Source organism: Nicotiana tabacum, chromosome 22, assembly GCF_000715075.1.
Source record: "Nicotiana tabacum cultivar K326 chromosome 22, ASM71507v2, whole genome shotgun sequence".
Lineage (NCBI taxonomy): Eukaryota > Viridiplantae > Streptophyta > Magnoliopsida > Solanales > Solanaceae > Nicotiana > Nicotiana tabacum.
The window spans coordinates 86,034,745-86,049,128 of record NC_134101.1 but is presented as its reverse complement, the minus strand read 5'-3'; the positions used below and the strand labels follow the sequence as shown (position 1 = coordinate 86,049,128).

At 40.1% G+C, this 14,384-nt stretch overlaps 1 protein-coding gene across 1 annotated transcript; it reads left to right on the top strand.

Annotated features, from left to right (window-relative positions):
• The first annotated feature begins 9,286 nt into the window (after nt 1-9,286).
• On the top strand, nt 9,287-10,121 carry LOC142175968 (secreted RxLR effector protein 161-like). The gene is made up of 2 exons (XM_075242979.1): nt 9,287-9,727; nt 10,077-10,121. Exons 1-2 carry the CDS (start codon nt 9,287-9,289, stop codon nt 10,119-10,121), a joined length of 486 nt encoding a protein of 161 aa, XP_075099080.1.
• Nucleotides 10,122-14,384: the final 4,263 nt, after the last annotated feature.

Sequence of the window (14,384 nt, the reverse complement as noted above, 5' to 3'; positions counted from 1 at the left end):
AACTCGGAGTACGGGACTCCCTTGCTTATTTTACAAATCCATGAATTTGTGAGAGTTAACGGCTCTTGGGACGATCAGATACTTATGCCTCAAACCTTTAGTACTTCCCATATAACTTGCTATCTCTTCCAAGGTGGGTGTGAGTTCAAAATCCGAGAAATGCAAGACGGTGTGAGCTGGGTCCCAAAACGTAACCAACGCCTTTATGATGTCTCCTCTAGGCCTTATCTTCAACAACCCGGTGAGGCCTCCCAAATGTAGATTGACCTAATCTTGCTCTGATTTACCCAGATCCCCCCACCATATATGCAACTCCAAAGGGATCTTGTTCATGACTGTTATTGGCAAACTTTGACTCGTACTCATTCTGCACATTTATTAGGGTGATTAAGCAAAATCAAGACTCATTTGACTCAAAAACAAAGTTAACACTGTTTTTCTCTCTTTTCTTTTCAAATTTCCCTTTCGAAATAAAACCTGGCTTTGTAAATACGGCCTTTCAGTACTTCCTGGGAGAAGATTTTAAGGCTGTGCTTGCTAACCGGCCAAAATGTCAAAAAAAGAGGCCAAAGGTGGTTGTTCTTGCAAAAATAGCCTTCCGGCGTCCTTTTGGGGACATTCGGCTATTTTCGACAAGAATGACTTCACCTTACTTATTTCCAACAAAGTAAGAAAATTTTGATGCCTTTTGGGCTGTTTTTGTAAAAAAGGAAGTTGGACCCGATGGGGGTTGTCTACGTATCCCACATCCGGTGAGAATCAAACTGGCGTAGTTCGGGCAATTTAAAACAAAAACCAACCTTTTTTTTCTCTTTTTTCTTTCAAAATAAAACAAAAGTTTTTTTTTTCAAAATTTCGGCAGAGTTTCAGTGTATTTGGGGACATCGTTTTTTCAAAAACAAGCAATCATCTTTCTTAGCCCTCACATTGACTTTCCTTCTCTCCACCTTTCTTATAAGCCGTCCAACATGCAAATCCGAAGCAAATGAATGCACAAGTAGCAAGTAGGATGCATCAGGATGGTCTTTTCATTTCGGGTACACCTGTCCTAAACAGACCCAACCCCTGTGTTGAGTCTCCAAAGTCAAATGCACATGATGCAGATAAGCGTTCCTACTAAGGATCCGGCATGAGGCTGAGTTATTCTAGGTTTAAAACCTGGGTGTATTGTTCTAGACCTGGCTTACCCGAGCGGATAACTCGAGCCGAGGGGGGGCTGCATACCGGTAACCAAAAGATCATCCGGCTTTTCAACTTGTCCGAACCTCATTCTATTTGGGACATGACACTAACAAAAAGAAGTCACGACCAGCGTACACTCCTCGGGAGAGAGAAGAGAGAGGTTTCGTAGCAGTTTATATATACAGTTCAGATAATATCAAAGCGGTAAAAGCAACATTTATCACATTAGGCCCAAACATGTAATAAAATCAGATAATAAATAAATCCAAATATAACAATTCATCTAAGCTCGAATTCTGAACCCTGAACCGTAGATTATAGGTTCGATCCCCAGCAGAATCGCCAGAGCTGTCACACCTTCTTTCTACCTACACCCCCCGGGAAGGGGTATATAAGGGAGTTTTTTTCCAACTTAAAGTAACAATCGAAATGAGATTATTTTATTTAAAATTCAGAGTCGCCACTTGGAATAATTTATGATGTCCCAAGTCAACGGTCCGAATCCCAAGTCAAGGAAAAGATTGACTCTGTATTACAGTGCGCGAACCAGAAATCTGGATAAGGAATTCTGTTAACCCGGGAGAAGGTGTTAGGCAATCCCGAGTTCTGTGGTTCTAGCACGGTCGCTCAACTGTTATAAGTGGCCTATTATCTGATTTTAGTACATGTTAAACTATGTGCATTTTTACTTTAAACCCGCTTTTATTTAAATATTTTTAGGAAGATTCAACGTCACATAAAACGCGTTTTGAACCACGTCACATAAATGCACCCACAGTCCGCAACATATTTTATCTAACGTTGTTGAGATTTGGTTTTGGGTCACATAAATGCGCACCCGAGTTTAGGAAGGTAAATTATTAAAATAGCGCGCCTAAAGCAATTACGCACTTTCAAATTTGCGAGGGCCATGAAAAATTCAACTAAATGGCACGATTCAATTTCTAAGGATTAAAATATCAATTAAACGAGAGGCCTTGCATTTCAAGATTTTGTTTGGCATGGCGCACCTCATGATTTAATTGGTGAAATCTAATTAACTAAGGGCAAGAATTACCACTACTTTTGGACTAAATATTTGGACCAACTTTAACTAACAGACCAACGTGAGAGAGGACGAGCAGATGGCATGATGATTAGGAAATAACGCAAAGGAGCCTTGGGCTCGAATAACTGGCCCTACGAGAAGGAAGTAACCCAAGTCCCATTCGAAGGAGGCTGTCAAGCTTGGGCCCAGGAATGAGCCCAAATTCAGAACCTCGCTGTTTCTGAGTGAAAGACTCAGTATCGAGTCCCCCACAACGCACAAGGTCAAGGCATTCAAATTCGAATTTACCAATCATATTGCTTTAAGAAAATCAAAACAATTAATGATTGTCCTTTAAACAAACACCAGAATACATCTATCATCACTTTCCTTTTATGCAAGAGACACAATCTAAACATCAAATCATTCTTGTCATCCAACATCTAATACCATCATAACTTTAACCAACAATGTACATAACCTCAAGGTGACAGAAAACGAAAGACATCTACTACTCTATACTACTAACAGGAGGTCATATTTCAGCCTATACTGGGCAAAGCTAAAAATCAGAAATCTACACCAAACGTACCACCGATTTCAGCTGAACTAGCACACATTCAACACCTACGACTTGACTGGAAATATTTCGATTCTAGCTCATGTAAACCAAAGAAGCTAAATTCATAATTCATCCACTAGTACAAACCAAATTCAACAGGCAAGGATAGAGATGATCAAACAAGGCAAAGAAGTCCAATATTGACTACATAGTTTGATGAAAAAGCCATAAGAGAACAACACTTAATAAACTAACATATTCCAGATTTCAATTACATCCTATTCGTTGATAGATATACTAATCAGAATCTTTCTAAAAAAAACTAAGTGTCACATGCTATGCATATGATTGAAAGCAGGAGAAATGAAGCTCAATAATAAATAGCCTCAAATTTCATCAACTTTTCCACACTTCAAATTACACTCAAGTGACATCCATAATGCTGAAAAATACTTGGAAATGAAAGGGGAAACAAGAGAAGTGCATAAATTAGTAGGCAAATAAATAACAGGACAACAACGAAACAGTGTTTGAAATAAGCCAAAACCCAGGAATTTGAATTGAAACAGCAAACTAGATAGTACTCCACACAAAACCAGCTCAAACCCCACTTTCGAAACCCCAAAATCAACCCATCTTCAACCCAACTGCAGAATTAGAGTTTCAAAAGATTCAAACTAATGAAGAGGGTCAGAATTTCAAATCACTCAGAATTTTGAACAATTTCCCATAAAGGAATGCAGAGAAATCAGCGTGTTTTAAAAGTTTTCAGTTGTTTTAGTTTTGCAGAATTTTCCTTCTCTAATCCTTTCAGGTCCGCCTTGAATATCAAGGTAGAGTGCCTTTATAGGCCAGGCATCTTTGGCAGCCCTAATGGTTCAATTTTGCACCTAAAACCTTTTCCAATTCTCATTCTAGCTCAGATACCCCTATCTTAATTATTAGAATTTCAAAATAGCCCCCAACCCTGCTTCCTAAAAGCTTCCCAGGCAGTTACAAAAGATTCCCCTTACCCAACCTCCCTACATTACCCTTTAAATTCATATTTACCCTCTGAAAATTACCCCAGCAATCTATTGGGCTTCAACTAATGGGCCCGTTTGTATGTAATGCAGGCCCCAAGCCAAACAAATACCAACACACAACGAGTTTGGAAGAAGAAGAAAACAACCACAATCTGACTCAAAGAAATTAAAACAAACCTAATGGACCAATTCAAACTAAACCACGAAATTGTAACAAAGATTAATCAGAGGAATTTAGAAATGACCAACGTATAACCATACAGATCCAAAGGCCTATCATGCAACCAATTTGAATAAGAAAAGAAAGAGAGAAGAAGAACACCAGAGAGGGTGAATACGGACAACGCAATCAAAAGAAAAGAAAGAAAACGAAATAACTAACCACAACAGTTGAAAATAGAGGCGAATCTACTGGCCAACTCGAACTGCACTTCAAGGGTGAGAAACTCGTCTTAACGAACTCCCTCAATCAAGAGTGCCCTGTCAAGGCGAGCTTCGAACCCTGACGAACAAAAGACTTCAACTCGACTCCAGTTTTGAAATCAGATTTAGCCCTAGATCCCAAACTCGGTAAAATCTAGGTTCATTTGGGAAAATAATTTGGAGTTTTGGGTTTGGAGAGATAGTGACTGTGGGGGTGCAAATTTGAGTGGATTTGGGTTGTTTAAGGTTCAAGTACCCGACTTTCGATCTCAGATTAGAAGAGTTTATGGGTGATTTGAAGGGAACAGGTTATGAATTTGGCATAAGGAGAGGACGGAGATTCCATGATGTGATTTTGAGGCGGGTAGGGGTGGTGCAAGGCTGCACCGCCACCGGCGATAATGGTGAGCTTTTAGGGCGGCAGATTAGGGTTCAGATGGAGAGAAGATGAAGAGAAGATGAACAGGGTGAGGAAGTAAACTGAAATGTCTTAGGTTTATTCGGACAATTATAAGTGAAAAGGAGGAAACTCTCTCGGTCGTTGGATAAACCAAGATGAAGGGCCAAGATCTGTTAAAGCTATATTGAACTCAAAACGATGCCATTCTACTCCTATACTGCGTCGTTCCTAGGGTCTTGGGGCTGAAGGCTTTGGGTCGGGTATGGGTGTGGAGCTGGGTCAGATTCGAGCGGGTAACGAGCAAAATAATGCTTGGGCCTGAGAATTTTACTTGAAGGCCCAAAATTCAGACATTTACTACTTCCTTTCTTTTCCCTTTCATTTTCTTTTCATTTCTTTTTCTTTTCAAAATAAAACGTAAAACCTAGAATAAATCTTAAAACTAAATTAACCTATCAAAAATATTAATTACTCAAGCATAGTATTTACAAAAATTAATTAACTCCTAATTTAAAAGGAAAAACTACAAAATTCGAAATTAAAGGATAAAAATGCAACATGAACTATTTTTATTTTTTGTGATTTTTTCATAAACTAATTTACTAATTAATATAAAAAAATGTAAGATTAAATCCTGAATACAAATGCAATGGATTAAATAAAATAACGTGCACAGACAAATGCAAACAATTAACAAACAAATGCTACAAAATCTACGAAATCGCAAATAATGGGAAAAATTTATTTTGCTTGAATTTATGGGAGTAATTCATATAGGGCAAAAATCACGTGCTCACACCTCCTATCAGGCTAACACCTAGGAAAGATCCTCATGGCGGCTCCACTAAATTTTGAAGAAGGTCAATACATATACCGATCCCCCAAGTTTGATGGAAAATGCTATTGGTGGTGGAAAGCTAGAATGCACGATTTCATCATGGCTGAGGACTGTGAGCTATGTGATATCATTTGCGATGGTCATTATGTTCCAATCAAGGTACTAGATGAATTCCTATTTTCAATGGAAAAAACCAGCAAAGAATACACTGAAGCAAATAAGAAAGCGATGGAAAAGAATTTTCGTGCCAAGAAAATTCTAGTATATGGATTGGGACCTAAAGAGTACGATAGAATCTCTACCCGCAACACTGCAAAGGAAATATGGGAGGCTTGGCAAACATCTCATGAGGGAACTACACAAGTAAAACAAGATAACCTTAATACTGGCGATAATTCCATGATGGCAGTTGAAGGCGAAAAGATTGGATATGACTCAACGTTTGCTTTGATGGCTCAATAAGATGATGATGAAGACAATGGCAACGAAGTGGTAAACTTCAGGGATGTTCAGAGAAATCTGAAATCCTATTCTCCAAAAAAACTCATGTGTTTAGCTGATGTTTTAATTAATGCCTTTTGTAGTCTTGCGGAGGATAGAGATTCCTTGATCCTAGAACTAGAAGAATCTGAACATACTAGAGAAGACTTAGTGGCTGCAGTTACTAATCAAAAGAAAACCATTGAAATTCTTAGAAAAGAAAAGGGTGATTTGTTGGCAGAAATTGCAGACCAAAGGGAAACAATAGTAATGCCATGGACTAAGTCAAAACCTGAAAGCTCTGAAAGAGGAAATGAGATAGTTAGTGAGGAATACCTTAGGCTTTAAGATGAGGTGAAAGCTTTGAGATGTAGGATGTGTTCTGAAATTGATAAAAACGAGCTCCTCCAAGTCAATCTAGAAAAAGTAATGAATGATCTTGAAAGGTCTCTAAAGTGGACCTGATCCTCAAAAGCTACCACTGCCTTGCTCACTAATGATAGTGAAAAAGGACAGGGAGCAGGGTTCCAAAGGGAGAAAACTCCTCACAACCCTTACAGTAAGAGCGTCACTATATCTGATAAATGGCCTCGTACCCAATGTGGGAACACTGGGTGCTTCAAGGAAGGTGTCCAGGCCAAGAATCAATCAGTTCAAAAAGACAAAGTGGCTGCTGAAACCGTGACCACAAAAGAGGGACCAGGTTCCACTCACAAAAAATGCACATTACCTTCATGGACTAAGAGATCCCTTATTCATCCTCTTGCTTACTACAAGGGACCCAAACTTGTTTGAGTTTCTAAAACTAAATCCTAATCTCTTGTGCAAGAGAAAGTGAAAGGAAGCAGTCAACAATGGTTCATAGATAATGGATGTTCGAAACATATGACTGGGAACACCACAGACTTTCTTTCACTAAAAGTCGTGCAAGGAGGGAGTGTATCCTTTGGCAACGGTAAAAAGGGGTACATTCTTGGAGTTGGAAAAGTTGGGAAGTCACTCACTCATTCTTTTGAAAATGTGTACTATGTCAATAGACTTAAGTACGGTCTCCTGAGTGTTTCTCAAATTTGTGATAAAGGAAACAAGGTGGAATTCTTGTCCAAAATATGTACAGTCACTGACCTTGTGACCGGTAAAATAATTTTGGTGGCCAGAAGATACAAGAAAACATCTATGTTACTGATTTTAAATCTTTACAGAGTGGTGATATAAGTTGTCTGAAGGCGGTTGACGATGATGCTGAACTATGGCACAGAAGACTGGGCCATGCAAGCTTTTCCCTTCTGAACAAACTAATTCAGAAGGACCTGGTCCATGGTCTGCCTATGTCACAATTCAGGATTCAAAAAGTCTGTGATGCTTGTGCTAGAGGAAAACATGTAAAGTCCTCCTTTAAGTCAAAAAGAGATGTGAGCACCTCAAAGCCGCTTGAGCTCCTACATATAGATCTGTGTGGACCTATGAGGGTGTAAAGCAGAGGAGAAAAGAGATACATTTTCGTAATCGTGGATGACTACTCCAGATTCACATGGACTGTGTTTCTCAGAATAAAAGATGAAACTGTTAAAGTATTTGTGGCCTTTGTGAAGAAAATCCAGGTGAAGATGGAGTCTAGAGTTATATGCATTAGATCAAATCATGGGACAAAATTTGACAATGTCAAATTTGATGAATTCTGCAATGAAAATGGCATCACTCACAACTTCTCAGTTCCCAGAACTCCCCACCAAAATGGAGTAGTAGAAAGAAAGAACAGAACTCTGGAAGAAATGGCAAGAACAATGCTGATTGACAGTGGACTTGCAAAGAACTTCTGGACTGAAGCTGTCAACACTGCCTGCTACTTACTGAACAGGTGCATGATCAGATCACTTCTAAACAAGACCCCGTATGAATTGTTGAATGGAAGAAAACCCAAGCTGACACACCTAAGAACATTTGGATGCAAATGCTATGTTCTCAACAATGGAAAGGATCAACTTGGTAAGTTCAATGCCAAAAGTGACGAAGGAATATTTCTTGGTTACTCCTCTCAAAGCAAGGCCTACAAGATATATAACAAGCAAACTCAAAGTATTGAGGAAAGTGTCCATGTTATTTTTGATAAATCTCATCCATCATTTGAGAAGAGTGCCGAGGAGGATCAGGATGGAGAAACCTTACTTGTTTCTGGTGAAGTCATTAACAAGACAAACGGAAAAGCAGATATGATGAGTCAAGTGAAGGAGCCAAATGAAGACAATGCTGCCTCATCATCAACAGAACCAAGAACTTCAATTACAACCACTGAAGCTGAAGAAAGAGTGGTTGATACAGTTCAGGGAACTCCACTAGTACCTAAGAGAATGACAGAGGAAAATCAACCGAGCATACTTTCCTCCTCTCAGAATGAACCTCAGACGTCCAACTGGAGACATCAAATCTCTCACCCTATAGACAACATAATCACTCCTATAGATTCAGGAGTTCAAACAAGGTCAAGAGCCAGAAATTCACTTGCCTTCTCAGTCTTTCTCTCCCAGATAGAACCCAAAAACATCAAGGAAGCCTTGAAAGATGCCGATTGGATTACAGCCATGCTGAGATTCACCTGAGTCCCTAGACCTCTCTGAAATGACCTCCAAACCAGACCCCTATATAGAACCATTATAGGAACCAGGTGGGTATTAAGAAACAAGCTCGATGAACATGAAATTACCACAAGGACAAAGCCAGGCTAGTGGTCCAAGGCTACAATCAGGAGGAAGGGATTGACTATGATGAAACATTTGCTCCAGTGGCTCGCATGGAAGCCATCAAATTTCTAATTGCCTTTGCTTCTCATATGGAATTCACCTCGTTCCAAATGGATGTCAAAAGTGCATTTTTGAATGGACTCCTTAAGGAAGAAGTCTATGTGAAGCAACCCCCAGGGTTTGAATGTCATGAGTACCCTGAATATGTGTTCAAATTGGACAAAGCTCTGTACGGGCTAAAGCAGGCTCCTCGAGCTTGGTATGAAAAATTGTCAAAATTCCTCTTAGAAAATGGTTTTAAGAGAGGAAAAATTGACAACACTCTTTTCTTAAAGAAACAAGGAAGGAACCTGATCATTGTTCAGGTTGATGATATCATTTTTGGAGCAACAGCTGACTCTCTGTGTGAAGAATTTGCAAAACTTATGGGAAGCGAATTTGAAATGAGCATGATGGGGGAATTGAACTTCTTCCTGGGTCTTCAAGTAAAACAGTCCCAAAAGGGTACTTCCATTTGTCACCAAAAATAAATTAGTGAGCTCTTGAAGAGGTTTGACACGGAAGCATCAAAGGTGATAGACACTCCCATTGTGACTGCCACTCGACTGGACATGGATGAAACTGGATATCCTGTGAATCAAACAATGTATAGAGGCATCATTGGGTCTCTCCTCTATCTCACTGCCAGTCGACCTGATATTGTTTTCAGTGTGGGGCTGTGTGCGAGGTTTCAATCAAATCCCAAGGAATCTCACTTGAAGGTCGCCAAAAGAATATTAAGATATCTCAAAGGAATGCAAGACCTGGTGCTATATTATCCATCAGGTGACAGTTTTAATCTGATTGGGTATGCTGATGCAGACTACATAGGTTATCTTGTGGACAGAAAAAGTACTTTTGGAATGGCTTACTTCTTAGGATCATGTCTTATTGCTTGGGGTACAAGGAAGCAAAATTCAATGGCTCTTTCAATAGCTGAAGCTGAATATGTAGCTACAGCATCCTGTTGTGCTCAGCTTTTGTGGATCAAGCAGCAACTAGAGGATTTTGGGGTACTCACTGAGAGTGTGCCCCTTCTATGTGACAACACTAGTGCACTCAACATGGCCAAGAATCCAGTTCAACATAAAATGACAAAACATATTGATGTGAGGCATCATTTTTTAGAGATAATGTGGAGAAAGGGTTGATATGTATAAAGTTCTGCAGCACAGAAGATCAAATTGCATACATTTTCACCAAAGCACTAAGTAGGGAACAGTTTGAAAGAAACAGAGTAAAGCTGGGACTGTTGAGGCCAAATTAAGAACCTGATTCCTCTTTGGCCGGCTCGTATCCTTAAGAAATAACTGGCTCAAAGTGTTTTCTGGCCCTGTCTAACTCACTTCAATATCGTTGCAGGTAAACACGTATGATGAGCATAGAAGTGATAGATGCAGTGCATGACTGATAAAAGAGGATTGTTTCTTTTCAAAAAAAAATCAAGAACCAGGTTCTTGCACTAAAGGTTAGTAGTTATGTGCATTAATACATGTCTTAAGAAAAGGGTACAAAATACAACTGCCATATCATCAACTTTTCAGATCCTGCTATCACGTTCCTTCAATTCAAATCGTTCCATCTCCCTCTGAAACATCGTAATTCTCCACGCCCAACCGCCGTTTCAGAACCGATGCCTATTCCTCTACCTTCATAATTATCCTTTCCTTTTAAAAAACCCTCTCTTCTGCTCTTCCTAACCATAAGCCCTACTCTAGATTCACCTAAAAGGGAAAGATCGCCACACTTTTTCTTCTAATGGCTGAGAAACTTCCGATCTCTCTACCTCAGCTGTAACTACCTCTGACCCATCTATGGAACCTCTCATGTTCACTGAGCCTTCGCCACCCTCTATTACTCCTACTGATGCAGTCACACCTTCCCCAGTCTCCAAATCTCTTCCCAACTCAGAAACCCTTGAAACTGCTATTCCGTTCTCCCTGTCGTTTGTTGTTCCCACCAGTCAAACCCTAAGTGGAGAACAAGGTCAAAGTACTGAATTCACAGAAGGTTCTGCCATTGTTGCCGCCGATTCCATGGTTGTGGAAGCACTAGTTGAAGAAGAGAAGGATCTCGTAACTGTGTTTGTAGTATCTACTGATGAGATATTCCATGAAATCACCTCCTAGAAAAATGAGTCTCAAAGTGTGGGGGAAGAAGGGGACATTATGGTTGTTGAAGGGGATGCAGTAGCATACACTACTGGGGTATCACATGAGGAACCTGATCCCTCTCCGGAGGACCCAGGTCAGGACTCTCATCCCCAGGACAGTGCTGTTCCTGCATTCGATGTTGTGCCCCTGGAAATTCAATCACCAAAAATGTGATCTAGTGATGAAGAAGACCGGGACAACGTGGCCCTTGATGCATTCATAAGTAAGCGAAGGGTTGTCTCCACCTCTGAGTCTGAAATCAAACGACCTACTACCAGGCTTCAAGTCAAAGTGGCATACGACTCTGCACTCCAAAAGAGCAAGAAAAATAGTAAGAAGAAAAGAAGAAAGTTGGTGAAGGATGGTGTACCTGTGAGTGATGAGGCTATCCCTGTAGTCGAGGTGGAAAAAGGAACCTATGAGGAACCTGGTTCCCTTGTTAGGCGGTCCTTGAAAAAGGCTGAGCCTGTTTTAATGGAGAAAGGGTCAACATTTAAGTCCAAGATGAAGGAGGTAGTGAGTGATGAGGATGTACTAGTCAAGTCCAAGGGAAAAGGCAAGTCAATGAAGAAAAGCTTAAGAAACGCAAGTCTGAACTGCTGAAGAACCTAGTTCTGGGAAGAAGATGAAAAATGAAGTCTGCCTTGGCTCTGAGCGCCCGAGGCATCAAAAAGTTTTGATGGGTCGTACGTTTGACCCAACAATCTTTGAGATGGCTGAAATGCGCCAAATTCTGGAAATGGTGGAGTTTCAACAATGGGTGCATCTATTTTACATTGATGACCTAAAGTGTATGAGGAGGAGGTACAGAGTTTCTTCGCCAGTCTCTTTCCAATTGATACTGACCATATCTGTGCTTTGGTCAATGGAGTATATATCGTCTTTGACGTGAAATTGTTTAGAGATATATTGAAAGTTCCTACAGTTGGGGTGTCGATTGTCCGAGATGTTTGTCAGTATAACTTTCAAAATGTAGTGGTGAAAGACAATGCTAATTAAAAAGGGGACCAGATCCATAAGAAAGCACTACTTCCTGTCTACCAGCTGCTGTTTGAGTTGGTTAACAAAGTATTGTTGCCTCGAGCAGAAAGGAGGTCTGTGACTTCAAAATCTGACCTATTCCTAATGGAGCAACTGGACGGTTTTAACCCTGTGAGTCTGCCTGCCATAATGATTGAACATATGCAGAAGGTTGCCAATTTCAAAGACGGTAATCATGGGCTTCCCTATGGATTCTTGCTTACTCCGATGTTCAAGTTCTTTAAGGTTCCATTAGGAACAGGTAAAGTGGGGACCCGAAAGCAGACATTCTCACAGACAACCTTGGAAGAGTGCGAGTGTATTGAGAAGTATGGGGGGGGGGGGGGTAGGAAGTACATCAACTGTGTCTCAGTTCATTAATGCATAGAACAATGCAGCTGAGGAAATTCGTCGGTTGAAGGCCAGGAATGCTATCCTGGAAGGTCAGCAAGCCCTAGCGGTTCCTATGTCGAATGATGAGGTGGTCCGTTTAACCCTAGAAAATGCTGATCTCAGGGAACAAGTTGAGAACCTGAAGTCTGAACTGCTCAACGAGTAAAAGTCGGGAAACGCCCGAATAGACCTTGTTCCCTAGACACTTGTTGTAGCTTCCAAGCCTTTTCCTCCTAGTGCCCCCTAACAACCCCTTCAATGACAAGTTTTCTGGATATGTTCTTTTTTTGTTTCTTTGTTGATGGTTGGTGGATATTTTTTTTGTGTTTTTTTTATGGTTGGGATGTACTACTACTGCTCCTGTGAACAAGTCCAATGTTGCCTCTTCCTTTTTCAAAAGTCAGAGGCACATTAAATCTTTATTAATATGAATTCTCTTTTGTTATGTCTAGTACATTCTCTATGTGTTCTATTCTTTCTCATGATTGTGTGCACATATGTGGCATGACTTAGCTTCGCTGGACTTCTTTGTGCTGTTGTTCTTTTTTATGATGCCAAAATGGGGAAAAATAATATAGGACTAAGGGGGAAACACATTGGGGAACTGGTTCTTATGCTCAATCACTCTTTGAAAAGAAAATAATATAAGGCATAGTCTCAGGGAGAACTCTTTGAAACTGGTTTTTACTGCCCCAATTCCTACTCATGATTGTTTAAGTTTGTCATCATCAAAAAGGGGGAAATTGATAGATCTTAAATACTCTTACCTTATGTTTTGATGAGCTAACAAACTTACTGTTAAGAACCAGATAGGGAACCTGATCTACTTGGATTGCTGCATCACTTTAAATGGATTCCAGCTAAAGGTGAACTGCTACAGCTTCAGGAGCTAGGAACCAAAACAAGGACCTGATGCTCTTGTGGTTTCCTCATAGCAGTACAAAGTCATTTGGACACAGCTGGAAGTGAAGTGACTGATGGCACTGTTTCTGCCGCACTGCATTACACTGTCAGCCTACTCATTCTCTAACCAAACAAAGTACTCACATCATTTCAAGTGATGTGATCAAGATGTACCCAATGAGCTTTATACAAAAGACATCACTGGAAGGGTTTTGCTTCTTATTCAAGCCTCTTGCAAAAAATAGAGAAATCATCCTCACAAGCTTGAAGAACAATGTTGAATGCTACTACGGACCAGTTCCTAAACGATATATTATTACTGTCCTAGTTGAGTTGCAATCTTGTTATTGTACTTACTGTATCTCCTAAACCGCTTACCTAGAAGCATTCTGATTAGGAATCCTCTTGTAAATCCGTAAACTCGTTGAGTTTATATTGTGACTAGATTTAGTCATAAGGAAAAGTCCTTGTAATCGTAGAATTATAAAGTGGCTTGTGGTGATAGCATCACAAGTTAGAAAAATCTTTTGTAACTAGGATAGTCACAAAGTGGCTTGTGGTAAAGGTACCACAAGTTAGTTGAGTAAATCCTTTTCATTAGGAATTATTGTAAAGTGGCTTGTAATAGGTAAGATTACAAGTTAGTAAAGTTAAAAACCTACAGGTGTAGGTCGTGATTTTTTTATCCTCTTGTGTGGGATTTTTTCACGTAAAAATTCCTCTACCTCATTTACTTACTGCTTTATGAAGTACTCTCAGCAGAATCTTGTAGAGGACCAGGTACTCTACTATTTGGTAGACCTATACAAATTAACAGATCAAACCGATATCAAGCAATCGAGTTACCTCTTCTTTGACAAACTTATTTCTGACCTCGGCAATGGGCCGTTTCTTTTGCTTTACCAGAGTGATGTTGGGATCCAGACTTAACTTGTGCACGACCACCTCTAGCGGGACACCTGCCATATCTGCATGCAACAATGCAAAACAATCAACATAAATTTGAGAAATTCTATATAACCTGACATGAGCTCAGGGTTTAGCTCTGTCCCCAAGTGGAATTTCCTCTCCAAGAACTTCTCAAACAATGCAACTTGTTCGAGTTCTTCCGATGTAGTTTTGGTTGTGTCCGTTTCTTCTTGTACCTAGAAATACCTTGGTACCTGATAGGATTTCGACGAGTTCCCCCTCTTTGTCGACT